Genomic DNA, 12,434 nt, shown 5'->3' with positions numbered 1-12,434 from the left:
GGGCTCCCAGCCAGGAGGCGGCGCCGCGGGGAGGGAGCGGAGCCCGGCCGCCCGCCGAGCGCGCCGCGGGCCCTGGACCCGGCCAGGGACCGACTCGGAGCTGCCAGGCGCCCACCGCAGCCGCGCGCCCGGCCAGCCCAGGGCAGCGCGCGCTCGCAGCGGACCGCAGGCTACCCTCGCCCAGCCGGGGCCCGCCGGCGCAGGGCGCCCCCTCTCCCGGGAGTTGGCCCGAGCGAGAGAAGCAGGTCCGTCGGTCCGGGCTTTGGGAGCGGGAGGGTGGTGTGCGCACGCGCGTGTGCATGTGTGCCTGCGAGGGGTGGGTGTGTAAGGGGCGTGTGTGTGTGTGTGTGTGTGTGTGTGTGTGTGATGGAGAAGATGGTGTGTGCCGTATTTGCACAGTGTATTAGGGTTGTGTGTGTGCTTCCGACTGCATATGCGCGCGAGGGGTGGGGAGAGGAGAGAGAGAGAGAGAGAGAGAGAGAGAGAGAGAGAGAGAAGCGCCCACGTAGCGAGAGGGGCTCATGGCTCATCAGGGTGGAGTGTGTGTGTGCAGGAGTGTGTGAAGGGTGCGTGGGTGAGTGTGTCAGGGTGTGAGGTGCGGCTGTGTGTGATGTAAGGGTACTGGGTGCACGTGTGTCCCTGGCTCACCCTCCCTTCCCCCACCAGATGTGTCCTGGGGAGGGGTGGTCGCCCTCCGCGGCTGCCTCTCGCCCAGCCTGCCGGCCTGACCTCCTCCCCCAGGGAGCCAGAGAGGCTTAATCGCTCCCTCCCTCGGACCCCCCAGGCTCAGGGAGAGGGTGGCCGCAGGTCGAGTCCCCTGGAAGGGGGGCAGGCTCCGGAGAGCCCCTGCCAGCCCGGGCACCCCCTTCTCTCCTCTAGAGGGTAGCCTTGCAGCTGAGGTCACCGGGCTTGGCCTGCCCCTTCCTGAGGGCCGTGTGTGCCAGTGGTTGCCCCCGCGGGGACGGGAGGTGGACTCAGGGTCCACCCGGGTTGGGGGTGCCTTCCGTCGCGGTATTGCTGGAGCACACAGCGGGCCTCGGTGGGTGTTTGCTGGCGAGGGCGGGGGCGGGGGTGAGGAGAGAACCGGGTGAGGCTCCTGCCGGCGGTCAGACCCCGGGCCCCCCTGGCGGGAGGCTTGGGTGCAGTGTGTGTGTGGGGGGGGGGGGGGCTGCAGGAAAGAGCTTTGCACTGGAGCCTGCAGGTAGTGGAGGGGGCTGGCGAGAAAAGTTGTCTCTCCTCTTCCGGGCAGACCGCGTTGCTCCTGCGCGGTGTTTCTGGGTGGTTGGAGCCCCTGCCCGGGCATCCGCTCCTGGGAACGGCAGGAGGGCGGTGGAGGTCTGGACTCACAGGACTTCTCCTCCTTCTAGGACCCTTGAGCCCGCAGGGTGCTGCCAAGTGAGCCCCTGGCCACCCAGGCTGCCGAGCCAGAGGGGCCATGGCGGGCCGTGGCTGCCTGGAGCTGGGGCTGTTCTGCTGGACCCTGCTTGCTGTCCCCGTGGGCCCCCAGCCTGCCCCCTCGGCGCCAGGGGCCCCACTCACTACCCTGACCCCGCCACCTCAGAGCGAGGCCTCTGTGCTGTCCCTCAACCTGGGACTCAACTTCAAGTTCCATCTTCGGGGACCTGCTGCCGTGTGGGGGAGCCCGGTCACAGAGACTCACACCCTCAGCCCTGGGCTAGGCCAGGAGGCTGAGGAGGAGGTGGGCCGAGACTCGAGGGCTGATTCCTTTTGGGAGCTGCTGGTGGGCTCCCCCGGGAACCCCCTCCCGGAGTGGGGTTCCGCGGAAGGCAGCTTCACACCCTGGCCTTCCGCCCTGGCCCCCTCGTCCACACCCCCACCCCCGGGGCCCACCAAGAGGCCCACGGCTCCCTCCCAGCCTAGGCTGGGCACTGCCCCCTGGGCCCTGACAGCCCTGCCCACCAGCGCTCCCAGGCCTCAGCCGGGTGAGCTTGAGCTGAAGTTCGATGTGGCTCTGAGAGCGGGCGCGGCCCCGACCCTGGGTCATCGGGCACTGCCTCTGCTGCCCAGCCTGCGTGCCAGCCTGGCTGAGATCGCCGGGCGCCTGGGCCCTTTCGGTAAGCAGCCTTTCAGCCCCGCATGAGGGGAATCCCCTGCAGGGAGCCCGTCGGTGGGTACTGTCCCTAGCGGAATCAGGCAGCTTCAGCCCGGCCCCTTTCGCAGGCTTCTTTGGCACTACCCTGTCTCCGCTCCGGAACTTCTCCGGCCAGAGTTCCCCGGGAGGCACACTGTATCCCGGCTCTGCTTCCCAAGTGTCAGCTTCTTCCGGTGAGTAGAGGTTTCATTGTAACCATCATCGGCGGCATTAGCCAAGCTCACCCGCTGACCAGCGCCTGGCCTGAGGCGCATCTGCACGGCTTCTCCCAGGCTCCAGGACAAGGGCTGGCGTGTTTTGGAGGGGAAGCAGTCTCCTTGTTATATCCACTCTGGGTTGGTGCTCGTAGGCCGGGGCGTACTTGTGGCCACCGTCCCTGGGGCAATGACTTTCTCAGGACAAGCTCTGAGGGAGGAAAGGATGTTCCCCCAAGCCCCCAGAGCCGTTGCCCGGTGGTAGGATGCCATCTGAGCCCCATCGTTCCTGTTTCAGGGCCCTTCGGTACCACCCGGTCCCTACCCCCACCTCTCCTGGAGAGAAAGTTCTCAAGCCCAAGCCTGTTGGACTCGGCGGCCTCCCCAAGCTCTGCCTCAATCAAGACGACACCAGTGGGACACGGTAAGCGCGCAAGTCACTGGTACTCGACACAGCACATGCCAGCCCTCAGCAGTGTGCCGGGACCTTCTGTGCCACTGTCCTCACAGCCGCACCACCTTTCCCTTCCTCATCACCATGGAGAAACCATACGGTAACCATCTAACAAGGGCTGTCTGGGATGGCACCACAGGAGTTAGGTTAAGTGTTCTCTGAGGTGTCTGCTGCCCCAGGCAGAGCAGGGTGGGAAGCTAAGCCGGAGACAGCCAGTGCAGGAACTGCTGCTGCTTGGTTTCCATGTGCTGCCCTCCCCACCCTCCACCCCAGAGGCCTGGCCTGGCCTTCCCTCCCTACCTCCACCCCACTGGGCCTTGGGGTTTTCTCCTCTGCTGTTTGATGTGTCATGACGTGCTGTCAGGCCTGGGCAGGGATGAGCCCTTCACAGAGAAGACATAGAAGAGAGGAGCATGAGCAGACAGGTGCCACCTTTGTTCTAGGGAGCCTTTGGAACATGCACCTAGACATTTGAGCCTAAGTCTTCTCACTTATTGGGGGTCTGGTAATGGTACACATTTTTCATGGAATCCCCCAACGTTTCTCTATAGTGTAAGCCTTGATGGGTGCCAAGTAGGAGCTCATTAAACCATGGCTTCTTAACCTTGCCTTTGGCTCACAACTGCGCCCCAAATACTCCTCCTGACTCAGCCTTGCAGTATCCTGGCCTTGGCCCCACCCACCTGCTGGTCCCAGGGCAGAGGGCATGGACGCTCAGAGGCAGGCTTGGCTAAATGAGGTGATGGGAGCCATGGGCTGGGACTTCCAGCCCAGCTTTGCTCTTCTGAAGACTTCCTGGGTCTGTGAAACATCCAGGCCGCCGTGTGCTAAGCTCCTTCTAGCCCCAGTGGCCTGTATTTTGTGGCTTTCTTCAGCGAGCACCACGGTTCTCCCTCTGTGCTGTGTAAGGAACGGCTGTTGTGCTGTCCAGATAGTGCAGCAGCAGCAGGATCCCTGGCGGGGGGCGGCTCTGTGCCTCGGGGGATAGATGCTGGCTGGCATCCTGTCAGCCTGGGTGACAGTGCTGGCCAGGCAGGTTTAATGAGTCTGGACAGTATCAGAGGCGGCCCAGCCTCACAGCCCCGCTCTCCCCACCCCCGCCTCGCTGGTGGCTGCGGGAGCCCAGTCTCTTCTCGCTGTTTCTCCTGTATAAACCCTGGCTCAACCCTTGCTCAGAGAGGGGGTGGGGGAGATGCCAAACGTGTAACAAATATTTTGGGTTCTTTTGTTTGTTTCTTTGTTTTGTTTTAAGATAGAGTCTCTTGTAACTCAGGCCTGCCTCAAACTGGCTTTGTAGCTGAGGCTGGCTTTGAACTCTTGATCTTCCTGCCTCTATCACACAAGTGCTGGTATTTCAGGTGTGTCCTACCATACTGAGACTCCTAAGATCTTTCTAGCTCAAGTGCCATTTACATTGTGCCACGGTATAGGGCCTCTTTGCTCTGCGTCCCCACAGCCTCCCAGTGTATCCCCACTTACACACTGAAGTTCGGCCGAGACGTGAGCCATCCAGCGGTGCACTTCTGCAGAGCAGCAGCCCTGCCTGAAGCTGCAGCTGGGGGTAGGGAGGAGGATGCAGCCAAACCATTAAATGGGTGGCAGCTTCCAGCATCCAGCGTTGGCTCCCTGGCCCTTTGATCTGGGCAGCTGGTGGATAATCAGACCTGGCTTCTCCTGGACCTGGCTGATCCTGTCCCATCCCCCTCCTCAGCCCGCTCTGCCTCACCAATTACTCATGTTGACATCCCGTCTCTTCTCTCACTCCTGAGGTCAAGGGGCCACAAGGACATGATGGACCCTCCCAGAAGGGGTGGCCTGCTCAGGACCGGTCTCCTGGGAGGGACTATAGGGAATTCAGGACCCATGTCTTTTAGGGAAAACTCAAGGTAATTTCTGAGGAAGCTACAAATGGAGAGATGAGAGATGAGGACAGCTGGACTTTTCACAGGCAGAAGCTGGGCCGTCTCCTCCCTGCCTCCATCCACATGTGCCCAGTGGGGCTCTGGGGGCTCTTAAGAGCACTGTGCCAAGCTGAGAAGTCCGTCTCTGATACTTGAGGCACCCTCCTGTGCTTTGCCTTTTTTCTATCCTGGATTTTACAAATGTTGAGGTTTGCTCTATTGGCCATTGTGCTTAGGGATGAAGATGAGGAATAGGGTTTCATACGGGTGTGGCCTCTAAGAGCAAAGAGGAGGGGCATGGCAGGTAGAACTGACTACGCTCCTGGGCAGGAAAAGGCCAAATAAAGCCAAGGTAATTCAGCAACTTAGTAGCAGTAGGTTAGACCAGGGTATCAATAGGGGCCAGAAAATGAGAGGGCTGTATCAGTTTGACTACTGACACCAAGCTGACGCGCCTCTGACCAGCAGCCTGTCTGAGTCCAGCTGAATGGGTGTTGGGGAAAGGATGAGAGGATAGGTTGATATTCACCTTAACAAGTTTAGGATGTGCTAAGGGCTTTTTACACAGGTCATAGACTTACGTTGCTAAACCAGGAGCTAATGTATGTGGCTAGAGACGTGACTGAGTTGTTAAAAGCGCGCACTGCTCCTGTGCAGTGCCCAGGTTGATGTCTGGCGCCTATCCCGGATCGCTCACAACTGTCTGCAACTCTAGCTCCAGGGGACACGGCACCCCCTTCTGGCCTTTGTGGGCACCTGCACGCCCCTGTAACTGCCCACCGCAACACACAGGATTACAAATACAAAAAAGAACTAATCGAGGCCAGAATGGACCACACCTAAACATGAAGTGAGGACTGATTGCAGACAAAGGCTGGCCAGTCATGACACTGCCAGAATCATTCAACAGATGATTTTTTCCACAGCAGGAACACACTCACACACCTTCACGACTGTTCTGCCGTAGGTGCTCCGTCCTATCCAGTTGGGATTTGTGGAATGGAGTAGGACACAGAGTGCACGCTGCCACCTGTAGCTGGCAGGGGCTGTGTTCAGGGTTCTCATTGCTAGCTCCGAGCCCTTCCTAGCTGTCCAGGCCTTCCTGCTCTCCGGAGCTGCCTCCGAAGGGGCTCCACTCCCTTTCCTTCTGTTAGGTTTTTGCTGTCTCCAGCATGAGGGAGCACTGTGATCCCCCAATTGTTTCTTTGAGGGGGTTCAAGGCCACTTTCAGAGGCCCACCCCAATACTACATCCTGTAGAATGGGAGTGGGAAGAGGGGGCACCTGATCACCAGCCTAACACTGGGGGTGTGGCTCTGTGGTAGAGCATGGGGGTCGGGGAGAGTATTTAGTCTGAGCCTGGCACAGCAGCCCTCACACCTCAGAAGCTGAAGCACAATCCTCGCTCTGAGTTAAGAGCAGTTTGGACTACCTGAGAAGGGCAGCCTAGACTATGGAGTGAGACCCTACCTCACACAAACATCAAAACACAACAAAAGGCCCCAGACTAATGGTTCCATGGGTGAGTCAGAATTGGGGGGGTCACTGCCATTCATTGGCTGAGCATTGGGGTGTAGCCTCAGGAAGGACACTTAATAAATTGTGTTCTCTTTAGGATGCTAGGGCAGGGGACTCTTGCCTCTCTCCCTGCTCTGCGTGTGGATGCGTGTGTCCACGTGTTCTGTGAATGGGGACAAGAGAGTGCTGGAAAGGGACAGGTGGAGGATGCTTCTAGTCCTTCAGGCCGTTAGGAGTAGGTGCACATGCATGAGAGTGCACGTGCGTGCGTGTATGTTGTGGGAAGAGAAGCATGTTGGTACTGGGAGACAGTTTGTTGTGGAAAGGGAGGCAGACTGGTGCTCAGATCTGGGTCCCAGCGCTCTGACTGTTTGTGACCTTGGACAAGTCCTTCTGCAGAACCTCAGTTTCTTCTTCTGGTAAATAAGAGGGCTTCGTTTATTCAATGAAAACTACTCAGTGTCAGAAGCCATTTAAGCATGGAGATTCATGTGTGTGCAAAGGAAACAAAAATCTTGTTCTCATAAACACACACACACACACACACACACACACACACACGCAGCTTTTTTGCCGTGGGGCTTGGACTGGAGGGACATCCACACAGTTACCTGCAGCTGCAAAGTTCTGTAACTTCTGAAGAAAACCTCTCCCCCAACCCAGTAAAATTAGGGAATGATGGGGCGGGGGTGATCAGTGGACAGTGGAGGAGGGCGAACGCCAAAAACTGCGCCTGGAGGGCGGGGCCCTGGGACGAGAAGGGGAGAGAGGACAAACAGGTTCGTAGAAGCACTCAGATTTCTAGCGGAGGGCTGGGAGAGGGGGCTGCTGAGAGCCTCAGCAAACGTTTTCTGCCCACAGAGCCCACTGTCTCTTCGCGTCCAGACGAACCCTCTCCTGCCAGCTTCGGGAACCCTTCGGCACGGCCTGGATGTGAGGCGGACTACTGCAGTGAGCCAGCGCTGCCCGACGGCTTGGGGCAGCCTCCTGCCTCCCCGCTGCCTCTCTTCTTAACCCTGGAGGCCGACTGGGCAGAGGCCAAGGCTCGCTGGGGCCTGGCCTGGGAGGCCCACGTGTACGGGGCAGGAGCGCTCTTCGGCCTGGTGGCCCTGCTGGCCCTGCTGGCCCTGGCCCTCTTGCCCTGGCGTTGCCCGCCCGGCGCCCCCTGCCTGGCGATGCTGGATCTGCTGCTGCTGTCGGCGGGGACCAGCCGGGCCTTCCCGCTCTTCTACGACGCCTACGGGCACCGCGAGCGGCTGCCGAGCCTGGCCTGGCTGCTGCTGCAGGACCTGCCGCCGCCCTGCCTGGCCGCCGGCCTGGGGCTGGCTTGCCTGCTGCTGGCCCGGCCGCGCGCGCCGAGGTGCCCCGCCGGCTGGGCGGCGCTGCTGCTGCTGGGGCTGGGGCTGGCGGCCGCGGCCGCCCTGGGCAGCGCCGTGCACCGCCCGCTGCGGCCGCTGCGCCTGGCCTCCCGCGGCCTGCACGCCGTCCTGGCCGCCTTCCTGTCGGGGCTCCTGCTGGCCCTCTCCTGCTGGGGCGGCCGGCGGCGGCGGGCCGGGGCGCCCCTCGGGGGGCCTGGCTTCAAGGGCTGCACCCCCGTCCCGCCAGCGCGCAGCCCCTTCGCCCCGCGGGAGTCGTGGAGGCGCGCGGCGCGCACGGCCCCGGTGGCGGGCACCTTCGGGCTGCTAAGCGGAGCCCTGCAGGGCTACGAGGTGCTCCACGCCCTGGGCTACGGCGGCCAGGCCGGCCTGGAGGGGCCCTGGCCCTGGTGGGCTTTCCAGCTGGGCCTGCGCCTGGGCGAGGTGGGCGTCGCGCTCCCGTTGGCGCTGCTGGGGCTCTACCCCGCGCTCTGCAGCCCGCGCGTGCCCCGGCGCTGCTGGGCCAAGCTCTTCCGACTGTCTCCGGGCCACGCTGCTCCGCTGCTGCCAGGAGGCTGGGTCCCCGGGACCCGGGACAAGGAGCCCCTGGGTGGCGCGATCGCGCGTGGAGACGCAGAGCTGCTGCAGCTCTGCGCCCTAGCGGGCCCGGGCCCCGACCTCCTGCTCCAAGGCGGCGGGTGCCGGGGCCTCGAAGGCGCCGGGGCCAACCCGCCGCGGTCGCCCGCCTCCTCCCCCGGCAGTGACTGCACGGTGGACTTCCGCCCGCCCTCGCCCATCAACCTGCGGCGCAGCCTCGAGGAGCTGCTGGCCCCCGGCCTCTTTCAGGGGCCTGCCTTTGGGGAAGCCCTGCCTGGGCTCGGCCTCTACCGCACCATCTCACTGGGGAACAAGGCGGGAGCCGAACCCGAGGAGGGGCCGGAGAAGGCCCCTGGCTCCCCGGCGCCTCCCGAGCTCCCTTCTCCCGGGGCCTGGCCCGCCGGTAGCAGCGCCTCGTCTGGCTCTCTGTGCGGACTCTCACGGGACAGCTCGTCCATGCTTCTGTGCTCCAGCCCCGACAGGCCCCCGCGCTGTCCGTTAGTCTGTGTCCTCAGTCCCCCGAGGCCCTCAGGAAGCAGCCCCAGCCTCCCAGGCTCGGCCTCCTACCAGGCCCTGTCCCCACCCTCCCGCGACTCCCCTGAACATGCTTCCGAGCTGCAGGCTGAGGAGGCATTGCTGCAGGAGCAATTCCTGGATGCCTGCCGACAGATTGACGAGCTGAGCGTGGGCAGCGACACCATAGACCTGTGAAGAGGCGGCTCCTCACAGCCAAAGCGCCTGCCCCTTTTCTGGCATCTAATCTGCCCAAGACCTGCACACTGTAAAAACTCCCCAATTCTGCCTGGTTCGGATACCTCTCTCTGATTCCTCCCCATCCAGGGGCCCCTGGGTGGGTGGGTCAGCCACCAGGCTCCGTGGATTGGGAATCAGTGCCAAGTTCTCCGGAGCCGTGGGTGTTGATGCCCCCAGCTGCAGTTTGCGGCTGGCGGCGCCCCACTTCCCTTGGCCTTCACCAGCAACAAAGCTCCAAGGTGCTCCGCTCCAGACCATCACCCCGCTCCCCGGCGATGAGCGAGACAGTTACCCTCAGAAGACCGAGCGCCCTACCTGGGCTCCGTACCCACTTCTGCCGACTCCTTCCGGAACCGTTCCCTAAAGATGGATCTGTGGCCCATCCAAGAGACCTTACAGCAGCTCGGTGGGAGATGAGGGTTTTCAGAGTCGTTGTATCAATAAAATTATTTTCAGAGGAGAATGTTCTGACCTCCTTGGAAAAGCTTAAAAGGAGCTGCAACCTCAGCAGCTCCACCAGGGGCGGAAATGGAGTGGGGCTGCCTCAGACTCCCAGGGACCCTCCCACAAAAGTGAGGTCTTTGAGGCGAGTGCGTCCTGAGGGCAGCCCCTGGAAGTTGCTCGTCAGCCTGGCAAGTGTCTTTTCCTAGAGGAGACACGATCCTGAGGGGAGGGGGGCAGACTCTCCAGCCCTTGGCAAAATGCCCTCGTTGCTAGGCTCCTGGCATCGGGTCTTGGGAGAGAGCTTCCTCGGGGCTAGCTGGTAATAAAGATCTTCATGGAAATGTGGACACACATGCTACAGAGCCTGACAGCCTCAGGTTGGGCCATCCGAGCTGCCTGCCAAGTTCCCACAGAAGTTACCTTTTCTCAGCACTAGGGCCTCTTTGAGGCTGGTCTCTCAAGGACCCCAGCCCTTTCCCACAGAGCTCTCCCCTCTGAACCTCAATGGAGAAATGTCTCCGTTGCCTGCCTCTTCCCCCAGTCCCAGTTTAGTTCCCAAAGAGAGCTCACAGTGAAGAGACACCATGAGCACGTCCGCCCCCCAGCCAGACTATCCTTCCCTGCCCGGAGCACTGAGCGTCCGGTTACCGGCACTCTGCTTTCGTCCTTCAGCTAACGTGTAACGGTTTACAGCGGCAGGGTCTTGGATCCGGTTTGACAACGAAACTCTGGCAGTGTTAGGCAGATGTCCTGCGCATCACAGAGAGACCTCCGAAGTCATACACATTAGGTTCAAAGTGTGTGTGGGGGGGGAAGGGGGCGTAGTGATTACACACATCTCACACGCCAAACTTGGATCACCTGGGGATTGCAGAGAGGAGGCAAGGCACCAAGAGAGAAAGCGAAAGGGGGTGAGGAGGGGCCCAGGCCCTTGTTCCCTGCAAATGAAGATCTGTCTTGATTTCAGACAGCATCCAGGGCCTGGGACCTCAGAGGGAGGAGGGAAGCCAGGGGCAGACGTCTAAGCGAAAGTAAGAAAGAGAGACGGGAAGTGGGAAGCAGTGGTGTAGGTGAGGCTGAGGAATGGGCCTGGAGTGGTCCTGACCAAGCCTCCTCCACCACCTGGCTCAGTGTGGCTCAGAAATTCTTGCTGCAGCCTCACTCTGGGCTAAGGCCCGGAGAGCGGCCAGCTTCCTAATTCCAGGCATTTCTCAGTGGTGTCACAGAGGCTGCGGCGGGCCGAGGAGTGGCCCTGCACTGTGTCATGCAGGGACGCTTGCTGCTCTCTGAAATTGTTCTTTCTCACCCCGTCTTCTCTCCGGCTGCTTCTGCTTGCACCCAGCTCCTCCGTCATCCCCGACTCACGCTCCCTCTCTCCAGCTGCTCTCTTGCACATTCTCCTCACTAAATCTGATTGGCTTCATGCGCTCCTCTCCCCTGCGCACAGCAGTCCAAATCTGGAGCTTCCCCATTCAGTCTGTCTCTGTTTGTCGCTCACAGACACTTGGTTTTGGTCTGGAAGCTCTGAATACTGCTGATGAGAAAGGAGGCCATTGGATTACTTCTCAGTACTTGCCAGATCCAACACTTTGTTGATTTTCCTTCATAAGACTCACCCCTAGGGCTAGAGAGATGGCTCGGCAGTTAAGAACTTTTTTTTTTTCATTCCAGAGGACCTGAGTTCAGTTCTCAGCACTCACATTGGGTAGCTCACAATCACCAGTAACTTCAGTCCTAAGTGATCTGAGCTGATCTGTGCCTCACGGACACCCCTCCACTACACACACTGCATACAAACACCCCTACACCCACACAAATAAAAATAAATCTTTAAAAATCCCTAGTCTCTTCATTCCCGAGGACGCCAAGACTGAGAGACTAGCTTCCATTCATTCATGAACTCATCCATTCTCTTAAGAATACTTGCTGAATGCTCATAACGTGTCAGGTGATGAGGACAAAAAGACAAACAAGGAAACAAACCAGGAGTGCGCGCTGGTTTAGGTCTTGTGGAGGAAAGGCGAGCACTAGTGACAAACGGTCATTATAGCACAAGCAATTATTACAGTGAGAAGTGTGAAGAATAAGAACTATCTAATCTTATGGAAGGTTTGGCTTATGGGAAGAGTGAGGGGTGGAGCCAGAGGGGTGGGGCCCGAGAAAGCCTTGTTATGAACACCCCAGGCTTCTCTTCCTTCCCTTCCAGGCTTCAGCACAGTGATGGATGAGGGATAGGCTGGCGGTTTATTTCTCTTGGAAGCCACCTTGCAGGGTTCCATGACTCCTGCTGTTTAATAAAGAGCGCCGCACGTGTCCTGAGTAGACGGATGAGCAAGAACCATGTGTTCTTCCTGATATGCATGACTAGAAGGGGATGGAGCAGGAAAGAGATGGGGGCTTAACATCTGAATAAAGGAGGTAGAAAGGATCAATTTTACTGTATATTCTCTGAGGGACACACAACACTGACTATGGATATTTGCTGCCCCCTGATGGACAAAGGGAAACAATTTGGTCTTTATTCTTTAAGGAAAAAAAAATGGATTTAGGCATTTAGAACACTTGCAGGGTACAGGGTTGCAGATGGATATTAAATTCTCTCCCCTTTATCTACTGCAGCTATAACTAGGTCTTCCCCATACAAGTTAGTATTTAAGGGTAGAATTTTGATTCTGAAGGTGGCAGTGGGTGAGGAGGAAAGGATGTGAAATTCCAAACCACCTTTGTTTAAAAGATCCTGCTTACTTCTTTTGCCCGTTTTACTTTTTATGTAGGATAAAATTTACTTAGTGCTAGTCTTGACAGTCTATTTTGTACTTCAATGCCGTTTCTCCAGATTTATCTATTTAAAGTATAACTGCGGTATGGGTTCTTTTTCCAAAAGCACACATTATTTATTTGAAGCCAGCTAGGACTTAACAACTTTCATGCTGAGTGCACCTCCCATCACTACCAACAAGCCATCCGTCCATCCATCCATCCATCCATCATCCATCCATCCATCCATCCATCCATCCATCATCCATCCATCATCCATCCATCCACCCATCCATCATCCATCCATCATCCATCATCCATCCATCCATCCAACCATCATCCATCCATC

At 59.1% G+C, this 12,434-nt stretch overlaps 1 protein-coding gene across 1 annotated transcript; it reads left to right on the top strand.

The window, feature by feature from the left end:
• Positions 1–172: 172 nt before the first annotated feature.
• Positions 173–9,339, top strand: Prrt4 (proline rich transmembrane protein 4). Its single transcript, XM_055608157.1, has 5 exons — positions 173–245; positions 1,368–2,075; positions 2,182–2,286; positions 2,606–2,731; positions 7,041–9,339. Exons 2-5 carry the CDS (start codon positions 1,436–1,438, stop codon positions 8,840–8,842), a joined length of 2,673 nt encoding a protein of 890 aa, XP_055464132.1. The 5' UTR covers positions 173–245; positions 1,368–1,435; the 3' UTR covers positions 8,843–9,339.
• The last annotated feature ends 3,095 nt before the right edge of the window (positions 9,340–12,434 follow it).

Source organism: Psammomys obesus, unplaced genomic scaffold (genome assembly GCF_907164565.1).
Source record: "Psammomys obesus unplaced genomic scaffold, mPsaObe1.curated_primary_1811, whole genome shotgun sequence".
Classification (NCBI taxonomy): Eukaryota; Metazoa; Chordata; class Mammalia; order Rodentia; family Muridae; genus Psammomys; species Psammomys obesus.
The sequence above is the reverse complement of the archived record's forward strand: the minus strand, read 5'-3'. Positions and strand labels throughout refer to the sequence as shown.

Bases quoted from the DNA above. Each gene is read 5' to 3' on its own strand.
- Prrt4 (XM_055608157.1), top strand. From the start codon at position 1,436: ATGGCGGGCCGTGGCTGCCTGGAGCTGGGGCTGTTCTGCTGGACCCTG. The intron at 2,076-2,181 runs GTAAGCAGCCTT...CCCCTTTCGCAG, and splicing joins CGGGCGCCTGGGCCCTTTCG to GCTTCTTTGGCACTACCCTG. The intron at 2,287-2,605 runs GTGAGTAGAGGT...TTCCTGTTTCAG, and splicing joins CCAAGTGTCAGCTTCTTCCG to GGCCCTTCGGTACCACCCGG.